General features: G+C 41.7%; 2 protein-coding genes across 3 annotated transcripts in view; one reads left to right on the forward strand and one right to left on the reverse strand.

Moving 5' to 3' along the window:
- Nucleotides 1–1,214: 1,214 nt before the first annotated feature.
- Nucleotides 1,215–10,479, forward strand: part of acyp2 (acylphosphatase 2, muscle type) — a 21,508-nt gene continuing 12,243 nt past the window's right edge. Inside the window, exon 1 of the mRNA XM_016446318.1 lies at nucleotides 1,215–1,294. Within this exon, the coding sequence (XP_016301804.1) occupies nucleotides 1,231–1,294 (64 nt within the window). The 5' untranslated portion in view covers nucleotides 1,215–1,230. The remainder of the gene's footprint in view (nucleotides 1,295–10,479) is intronic.
- LOC107657967 (forkhead box protein G1-like) lies at nucleotides 2,635–4,433 on the reverse strand. 2 transcript variants are annotated; one of them, XM_016446316.1, is made up of 2 exons: nucleotides 3,040–4,433; nucleotides 2,635–3,009 (listed from the first exon to the last, which is right to left on the reverse strand). In XM_016446316.1, the coding sequence occupies exons 1-2, from the start codon at nucleotides 3,819–3,821 to the stop codon at nucleotides 2,814–2,816; spliced, it is 978 nt and encodes a 325-aa protein (XP_016301802.1). In that variant the 5' UTR covers nucleotides 3,822–4,433; the 3' UTR covers nucleotides 2,635–2,813. The 2 variants fall into 2 exon arrangements, with proteins under 2 accessions (XP_016301802.1, XP_016301801.1); XM_016446315.1 differs by having other exon boundaries at nucleotides 2,635–4,433.

The raw sequence follows: 10,479 nt of genomic DNA on the forward strand, positions 1-10,479 counted from the left end.
CATGTTTCTTCCTTTGATGGTCAGCTGTTAAATAAATACGCATATTAGGCTAAGTTTAAACCGGGCCTTTTTACTAGTAAAATTGAGCGAAAATAAACAAATAAACAAACAATCATTTGGCTCTAAATTAGAAGATTCGTAAAAAAATGTATAATTATTATTATTTTTTTTTTTTAAGCTATTGACGTGGTAAACTGATGAATTTCCATGTTTCTTCAGCCTACTTTTGTTTCAAAATAATGTAAAATAAATGCATAAATAAATACATAGATAAATACACACTGGGCCTTGATTGAATTTGAACAGGGAAAAAAAAATGTCAGTAAAAAAAGTGGGGAAAAAAGATCTTATCGGCTACCAAAACCTCATTCGGCTCTAAATCATAACATTCGTAAAACAGATTATTAATTTTTAATTATTCGTTTAATTTTTTTGACGTGGTAAAGGTGATGAATAAACAAGTTTCTTCCTCTGATGTCCAGCTGTTACATTTATTAACTTCCTTTGCTTCAGATTAATGTAAAATAAATAAATCAATACATAAATAAATACTTAATACATAAATTGTGACACGCCAAAACCTGGTTTTAACACTTTACAATAAGGATCATTAGTTAACATTAGTTAACTACTTTAGTTAACATGAACTAAGCATGAACAATACTTCTACAGCATTTATTAATCTTAGCTAATGTTGATTTCAACATTTACTAATGCGTTATTAAAATCAAATGTTGTGCTTGTTGACATTAGTTAATGCACTGTGACTTAACATGAACTAACAATGTAGCTTACGACTGTATTTTCATTAACTCACATTAACAAGGATTAATAAATACAGTAATAAATGTATTGTTTATTATTTGTGCATGTTAGTTAATACATTAAATAATGGAACCTTCTTGTAAAGTATTACCACTACTTTTATAACTAGCAATGGCTTTATTTATTTTTTAATGTATTTGTAATATTCGAGTCTCTATATGTAAATAAAGTGCAGGACATGTTTTAGAGAGTAAGAGAGCTGTGAATTGAGCATCTTTGTCCGTGAGTCCCTCCAGTGTTCGAACTATACCGTGGTCTTTGGGGGAGCCCACTTGTTTTTTTTTTATATATAACGGGTCACCCTCAGTCCCTCCCTCTGAACGTCTGTCCGAGCACATTAATGTCGCTCCTGCTCCTCTGAAGGTGTCTGGAGGTTTTTTTGGACTTCATATTGTCTGTGCCTCAATGACAGTTCCACTTCTGCTCGATCAACGACGCGTGGAGCTGAAGTTTCAGGAACATCTGGACAGTAAGTTTAGCATTATTTCTATTGGAAATGGGTCAGAATGACGCAGGTGAACCGATTTAGCTGAATGTTTGCGTAAATGCAAACGTCTCAACTTATTAGTATTACGTGAAAACATTGCATTAGTTGGTGATATTATAGTTTCGTCATTTGTCTGGATTGGCTCGATGGCGCTGTACGTATACGCAATTTCTGATTTAAATGGTTTAATTGGTGGCACTTTAAAGTAATCGTTATCAAATCTCATGGAACTATATATGCATGAATTACTAGCCTATCAGTGACGTAATAATTACAATTATTATTGCATAATGTGTTGTACGACGAAAATATTCCAGCATTAGGTTACATTTAACATCTCTAGCATGCATAACAAATGCATAATAAAGCATGCACGTAAATGTATTTAAAGTAATATGTATGCGTGAAGCTAAATGCATTAAAACCCTCGAGCTGGTGAGTTTTTGTTAACAAAAAAAAAAGCGGATTTGTGTTGCATGGCTAGAAATGACGCGTTTGCATTCATACAGAAATATTCCAATACTTTATTTCTTTGTTCTGAACTGAAGTTCAGGCATATATACAAGAAAAAAAAGACAAACTAGTACAAATCTGCACAATAAATTACTATGACAACTAAAGGTGCAGAACTATAAATCACATAAAATGGCAATAAACAGCTCTAGAAATCACATTTCTGATTTGCACAGAGAGTTAAAATAATGGCTTCAGAATGGCATAATAGCAAATGAATGTTCAGGGATGTTTTTTTTTTTTTTAAAGCATTAATGATCTGTCTTTGGTGCTGAATCACCTTCTCGCGTAAAAACTGTATTAAAATACTGTTATGTGTGTAAACAAAACCTCGTGTCGTCACAGAACAGTATTTTATGTGACAGTATATATACATATATAAACTGATCCCACACAGTTAATTTAAACCAGTGCTTTAATTCAGTAGCTTAGCATTACTATAGTAAGTCATTGCATGACCTCTCTGAACACATCAGGCCCACACTAACCGACAGGCAAATTCATAAAACATTGCATATACATTTTTATTTGACCATATTTCAGGTTTACACAGCTAATAATAATAATGTTTCATTGTCAGAACGCACACCTGAGACAGTCCGAGCGCTCAACCCTGATTTAAGATATTAAGGCGCATTCACAGTTTGAGACATAAATAAAAAAGGAATTAGTCATACTAAACGAATAATATGTGCCAAACATCTAATAATAACAACGGTATCCCACAGTAACAAGGGATAAAAAAGACATTTCGAATAAATACAAAACCATCATTCACAAAGAAATAATAGAAATAATGCTTTTTTTTAAAAGAAAGAAAAACAAACACATACGGTTATTGCCTTTGGCATAACATCATACTACTATTACAAAATAATCTTAAATAGACGAGAAAAAAAATCGCACAGTCCTCACACAAAAGGAAAGCTTGCACGTTTCGGTTTTCTAGGAAAGTTTGGATGTTCCCATTGGAAAGGACGCGCAAAGCTCAGCTTAGAAACGAATTGGGCGCGAGGCGTTTGTGTTGAGACAGAAGTCCGCTAGAAAGTGGTGCTGTGAAGGACGGCAAACTAGTTCTTAGGGAATCCGACAGCAGAGGGGACGGAGAGCTGGAGATGCCGTATCCCGGCGCGCTCGGAAGCGGCTGCGGCTGCTGCGCGCCCGGTACGAAGTATCCACTGTGCCCTGAAAGTAATCCGGCGGCGGACGACGGAGACACGCCGTACCCGTTGATACTCCCGCTAGAGGCTCCCAGAATGGAGCGAGACATATCCCCGTTCCCGAGCGGCTCGACGCCCGGGAGAAACGATCCGTACGCGTGTCCTTGGTTTAGAAATCCGTGCGTGGAGCCGTTGTAGTGCGAGTGGTGGATGGGTAAAAACGGAGACAGCTGCCAGTAGAGCGGGTTGCTCGGGCGTTCGCCCAGTCCGAGTCCGAGGGGCGCGAAGCGGAGGCCCCTTTTCATCACCAGCTTGCCCCGCGAGGTCGCCGAGCGCCGGCGGAGCTTCCCGGTGGTTCCGCCGATAAACACATCTTCGCTGGAGGGATCCAACATCCAGTAGTTCCCTTTCCCAGGATCATCATAATGCCGCGGGACCTTCACGAAGCACTTATTGAGGCTCAAATTGTGCCGGATGGAGTTCTGCCAGCCCTGCTTGTGCTCCCGGTAATACGGGAAGTTCTTCATGATGAACTCGTAGATGCCGTTGAGCGTGAGCCGCTTCTCGGGACTCTGTCTGATGGCCATCATGATGAGCGCGTTGTAGCTGAACGGAGGCTTGTCGAATTTCTTTACCTTTTTAGACAGCTGCTCCTCCGCGTCTCGCTGCGCGGGGTCCATCTCGGACGCTTCCGGGGGTTTGTCTAAGTCCTGTACGGGTGCCGGGCTGCCGCTGCGCTCCGCGCCCTCATCGTCAAACTTCGATGGGAGTAACAGGCTCTTGATGCTGAACGATGTCGACTTCTGTACCATGGTCGGCTCAGTCTGATCTCCCATGCCGGGTGATGAACAAACAAAATACGTAGTTTAAAACGCAGGAGGTCAGGCGCGCAACGGCGGGGACGTTGCATGCATGACAGGACTTTTAAGACGGAGGACGCGACGCGCGGACTCGAGAAATTAGTGATTAACCAGCGCTCGGTCTTACCAACTACCTCATCGCAGGGGAGGGAGGAGGAGCTCTTCTCTTGCTGGAAGCTGGACAGTATAGTCTCGGCTCACTCCATCATAATGCTCGGAGAGCCCTGTGCGTGCTGGAGTCTGGAGAGTCTCCTGTGCGTCACCGATCACGTAGCCTGAATAGGAGGGACAAATAATTGCTCACACATTACCTGAAACGCTCTTAAATAAAGTTTAAATTATCCAAATTTAAAGTTTTTAGTGATTCTGAGTCGGACAGTTTTGCTGAAGGCACTCTTAATAATACTTCGAAGGGATTCGAATTAGGGTTTTAAATAATATGGCCCTAAAACATAGATAGTATCCTGTCTGATACAATACAATGTTGTGTATTATGACCAGTCCAGACCTATTGATTAGCAGGCTTTCCAAAAATAATAATGAATAATGCTCTCATTTACGCAGAAATTGACTTTGGCGTGCATATGATACGCAGGTGTTTGACTTGCATATGAAACGCAGTTTTGGCGTACATATGATACGCATCTACCCCACACCCCTAATCCTACCCATTAAATATCATATGCACGCAAAAGTCAATTCACACACACACACACACACACACACACTGTGTGTGTGTTTGTTTTCGTCCATGTATAGCTGGCCTCAAGGCTTCATTTGAAACTGCTTGCCAAAACATTTAATGCCAAACCCACAGCAAACACACACAGGAGCACTTGAAAATGACATGCAAGGTTCAATAAAAGGTCACACTACACTTAAAGCACAGTGATGATGGGGTGAAGGGCCTCTACGGGCCTGTCCTGGATTTGAGTGGTTTATACTGTGGTGAAGCAGCATCCACCAACAGGAGCTTCATGCTAATGATTGTACAAAACACACTGACATCTCTGACCTGAGACTAACCTTAAGTTTAAACTGGCATGTGTTTCGCTTTTGTTGTGTGTTTTTTTTTTTTTGGCTCCTGCTCTTTAGTTTCCTTCTTATAGACACCAGACTGAACCTGCTTCATGTGAAATATAAATTAGGCTACGCTGCTTATAATGCATGTTTAATACACAGTGGGTTTGTTTTTTGAAAGCTAAATTCCGTATGGTCACAAAACGTAAAGATGTGGCTTTTGACCATTTTATTTTACATTTAACATTCGTGTTGTTTACTCTGATCTCGGGTTAGTTTGATAATGTAGAGGTTTTAATGTAATAAAAACTATACATAAAAACTGTACATAAAAATTTTGTCTATTTCTGTTTATATATATATGTATATGTGTGTGTGTGTGTGTGTGTGTGTTGTTCCATAAAATGCACAAAACAAGAATAAAATAACAGAACATATACTAACACATAATAACAGGCTATATTATACCTTTAATGGTATTTGATGATTTGTAGATTGCATTTTCACCTTTTTGCTCGTGCTGCTTTTCGCTTTCTACTTCACTAAAGAATGAACTTGCTACGTTAAATTTAAATTACGGAACTAAAAGGACGCCACGTATTTTTTTTTTTCACTATACATTGAATATTAACAAGGTGGGTTTATTTTTGAAAGCCAATTTCAGTATAGACATAAAACATAAAGATGTGGCTATAAAACTAATGAACATTTCATTTTCCAGAAAACGTTTGTGATTGGTTTCTAAAAGGTGTTTTATTCATATTTGGGCTGATTTTTCTTTTCATTTACACCGCTTTGACCAGCAGGGGTCGAGTTTTAAGTGAATCATTTTGCAAATCAATTTGATTCGGAGCTTCAAAAATCCTTGTTTCTCCCATCACTAAAAGTAACTGTTTAAACTGTTGCTAGCCTGTTTAATTATAGGTTGTTTAATTACTTTTTAACCAGATTAAACAGAAACACAAAGCATTTTATGAATCAGCAAATATCGTAATTTGGGCGTGAGTTTGATTTTCTTTCTGTTTTAAAGATGTTTTCTTTGGATTGTTTGACTACTCAAAAGAGAATATCACTCTCAGAAAAAAGGTACAAAAGTTGTCACTGGGACGGGACCCTTTCAAAAGGTACAAATTTGTACCTTTTTTCCCCCAAAAGGGTGCATTTTAGTACCTTAAAGTTACATATTTGTACCTAAAGTGTACATATTCATAACTAAATGGTACATATTAGAACACTTTGAAAGGGTACTGTCCCAGTGACAGCTTTTGTACCTTTTTTTTCTGAGAGTGTGGGAAAATATAACTTAATTAATTTGTTTCCTGCTAGCTAAATTTCACAAACATAAACAAAAATCTGGCTCTAAACCTCTCTTTTCTTTATTCAAAGTTGATCTAGATGAGTACCTGGAAACTATCCGAAGTTCTGTTCATCCTAAAGCAGTGAAAACTGCATCTCTGTATTCATCCTGTGTGTCCTAATATTTTGGTTACCAACATTCTTCAAAATTTCTCTCATAGAAGAGAGAAAGTCATACAGGTTTGTTACAACATAAGGGTGTGTAAATGACAATTTAATAGCAGTAAATTTATTTTATTGCATCCTAGCTCAAAATCAGTGCTTCACTGTCAACTGCATTTCTATGTGACAAAATGCAATATTAAGTCTGTTCACTGTATTTGCAGTACACTCAATAATATCTATCATTGTTTCTATCCTTTTTTATTTATTTATTTACTCAATTTTAAGGCCCCTGTCACGATTCCCTACTGTGAGGAGCACGGAGCGAGGAATGAGGAGAAGTGGAGTAGACTTCAAACAAACAGACTTTAAAAATCAATGGAACCAGGAACACACATGTAGCGGGGAAAGGCGAACATTCAATACCAGACAACCAAACTCTCAACAGGAAACACTTTAAATACACATGACATGATGAGGGGATGACGAGACACACCTGGGAGCAATAACCAATTAAACACATGGGAAAACTAGGTCAGGGCAGTCACATGGAGGGAAAAACACACAGAAAGAGTCCAGGGGCGTGACATATCACCCCCCTCCCGGAAGGCGCGTCCTCGCGCCGTAGAACAACAGATGGTGGGAACTTGGGAGGAGGCTTGGGAGGAGGACGATGAACAGAGTCCATGGGGGTGACGAAGGAGGGAGGAGACAGGAGGGGCTTGGAGCAGGAGGAGCCAAGCAGGACCCAGGCCACAGCCATGACAGCGAACCACGGTGGAGCTGACGGAGGGAGGAGCCATGGAGGAGGAAGGGCTGACAACTCCAAGGGGCTGACCAACGGTGGCGGAGGAGCCCGAGGCAGAGACGGAGAGCCGATAAACCAGGGCGACGGGGAGGATCCGGTGGTCCAAGGTGGAGCAGATGGCGCCGGTGACCGAGGTGGAGGCGGGAATCCAGATGGCCGCGGTGGAGCTGGAGTGACAGAGGACTGAGGAGGAGCCGAAGGGATGGAGGAGCCTGATGGAGATGGAGGAACGAGGCACAGCCACAGGAGTGGAGTTCCGAGGCGCAGGATGGTCGACGACAGACCAAGGCGGAGCTGGAGGGACGAGGGAGCCCGGTGGAGCCAGTGGACAGATGGGCCACGACGGAGAGGAGGGAGCTAGGAGCCATGGTGGAGCCACTGGATCAACGGGCCGAGGCAGAGTCTGGGTCTCAGAGGCTGGAGGCGGAGACTAGGGATTCTGCAGCCACTGTGACGATGAAGGATGGCAGACCCGCGGAGCTCGCACCGTATAGATGGTGGGCTGAGGGCGAGCAGAGGGGCTGACAGACGACAGCGGTGGAGGAGGCAGGAGAGGGTGGGTGGGCAGGCATTTGTGAGCCTCCGGGCTTAACTTGGGACCAGGAGCCCTCTCAGGGCTGGACGTGCGAACAGGAGCCTTCTCTGGGGTATACTCAGGAACGGGAGGGACAGAGTTCACCGACAGAGGAGGAAGAAAAGGGGGCAGGTCGATAAACAAGTCAATTAAGTTTTCCTCCGCTTTGCATTCTCCCAAATCCTTACTCAGCTCACCGTCAGCCACGGTGCAGGGGGCGGAGCTCCACTCCGCGCTCTCTCTGTCCGTGGCATTCTCCCTCGTGGCGGGCTCTGTTGCCAGCTCTCGCACCTTGACTGACGTCATTTGCAGCGCCGGCTCCGCAGCGATCCGTTGCTCTGTCGTTTCGTGCGGCAGCAGCTCGTCAGCCGTGGCGAGCTCAGGCTCTCCGTCAATGGTGGGATCGGGCTGATGCTCCGCGCAGCGGGGAGATGGTGGGCTGGGCACTGGGTCGGGAGTGGAACTGGCGAGATTCTCTTAGGAACAGACAGGAAATGGAGATCCGTTTCTCGCCAGTGTCCACTCCACAAAGGCGGTGAAATTCGCTCGAGGACCATCCTCGGACGACAGCGCTCTGCACGCGATGTTCAAACTGGCATCGTAGAATGCACAGAGCGCATCGTCCGGGTAGCTGGTAAGACTCGTGAGGACCAGGAACAGTCTGGTATGGCCCTCGAGCGATCGCTCCCCCTGCTCCAGCAGGAGGAGGAGGTATTCTGGGCGGGCGAGGGGATCCATAGGGAACAACAGAAACAAAAAACACTGAGTAAAACGCATAAACAAAAACGGAGGGAAACACGCAGTTAAACTGTTTATTGGTCCATGGCTCCTCAGTTTCCTGTTCAGAGTTTGGTTGTCTGGTACCGTCCATCGGTATTCTGTCACGATTCGCTGCTGTGAGGAGCACGGAGCGAGGAACGAGGAGACGTGGAGTAGACTTCAAACAAACAGACTTTAATTAACATCAATGGAATCAGGAACACACACGTAGCGGGGAAAGACGAACATTCAATACCAGACAACACTGAACAGGAAACACTTTAAATACACATGACATGACGAGGGGATGACAAAACACAGCTGAGCGCAATAACCAATTAAACACATGGGAAAACTAGGTCAGGGCAGGCACATGGAGAGGGAAAAACACACAGAAAGAGTCCAGGGGCGTGACAGCCCCAACCCCAGCAAAAACATTCACGTCACTACTAATTTCTAAGCCCTTGGTAATTTAAGATTTGTTTGAATTACAGTGTTCAAAACATGTGACAGTTTACCTTGATTTGATTGTTTTAGTAAAATTCAGACAGACCTCAACAATGGCAGTAATTAACAAATACATAATGAGGCATAAAAACCCGCTAAACATCAATGACACACAGGCCTAACAAACAGTAATAACAGAATCAACAGCAATAGCGTGAATAAACCTTGTAAACAATGACTTCATAATTTATTCATGGTGCAGTGCATGCTGGGAATTCACAAACCCTCAACAATCAGAAACATTGTTCAATATAAAGCTCTTTGTTCAGATCTGATAATTTGGGAGAATATTGTTGGTCTAATTCACATCTCTTTGTAACTCAAGTACACTGAATTATTGAATGGAATTTTAGGGTCTTCTACTGTACAACAGTTTGTACTCATTTCCTCTCTCTCTCTCTCTCTCTCTCGCTCTCTGTTAGTTAGAACCAGGCAAATACTGCCTATATGTGTTTAACCATGTGAGCGAAAGGGAAAAACAGAAAAACTGTGTAAGAATAAGAATACTTGTAGCATTTTTTAAAGTTTCCGTCCATCGTTTGGTAGAAGTTCCAAATTTAACAAATGCCTCTTTTAGCACTTGGAATGAAGCGGCATCTGAAAAGTCAAATCTTAAAACTTTACATATGTTCTGGTTTAAATGAGACAAGAAATATCATGACTCACAGCTTAAATGATCAGTATTAGTGTATTCAATGACAACGATGTGCAATATAATAGTAAGTCCTTTATATAGGCCTGGTTAATGAAATTAGGAATAAATTGTGTATTAATATATGAACTTTATCATCAACATCAAGATATTAATTTAAATATTTGAAAGGTTTTTTAGTGTGACTTAAGTGTCTAAATACTTTTTTTTTTGGTGCAGCTGTATCTTATATAATAGCAAAACGTTGCCAAATCAGACTGTCCTGATGGAGTTTGATGCTCAGCACCCCTCAAAAAAACCTGCGAGGCACTTTAGCAGCGGATTTTATAAAGCCCTTTAAATCACAGAGAGATTCAACCAAAAACAATTCGAGAGACAAAACAAGAAACAGTCACAAACAATGACATAAATCCATTAATATCATCACAGTTTCTTTATTTACACAAGCACAATTAGCCATAATGTGTGAGAGAGTTTATTTAACTGTGATTTGAGGACAAAATTGTCCCTTGAATTTGGCTAAATCTGATTAAAATTATTCATTCATACAACAAATAATTTTTTTTATTCTAAAAATGTTTATTCTTTAATGGTTTAGTATATGGATTAGTCTGTTGTCATTATAAATAGCTTTATATGAAAACAATAGATCTATATATGCACTGATTCAGACAGTGTGTGTGTGTGTGTGTGTGTGTGTGTGTGTGTGTGTGTGTGTGTGTGTGTGTGTATGTGCCGTACTGTTGTCAGTCTGAGCTCTAGGATTATGGGTTTTCTCTGTTGGGCATTACTGGCTCAGAACAAATCAACAAATGATGTGTGTGTGTGTGTGTGTGTATACAGTTACTCCTCACTC

The sequence above is a fragment of the Sinocyclocheilus anshuiensis genome, unplaced genomic scaffold, assembly GCF_001515605.1.
Source record: "Sinocyclocheilus anshuiensis isolate Anshui unplaced genomic scaffold, SAMN03320099.WGS_v1.1 scaffold147, whole genome shotgun sequence".
Lineage (NCBI taxonomy): Eukaryota > Metazoa > Chordata > Actinopteri > Cypriniformes > Cyprinidae > Sinocyclocheilus > Sinocyclocheilus anshuiensis.

Bases quoted from the DNA above. Each gene is read 5' to 3' on its own strand.
- LOC107657967 (XM_016446315.1), bottom strand. From the start codon at position 3,821: ATGGGAGATCAGACTGAGCCGACCATGGTACAGAAGTCGACATCGTTC.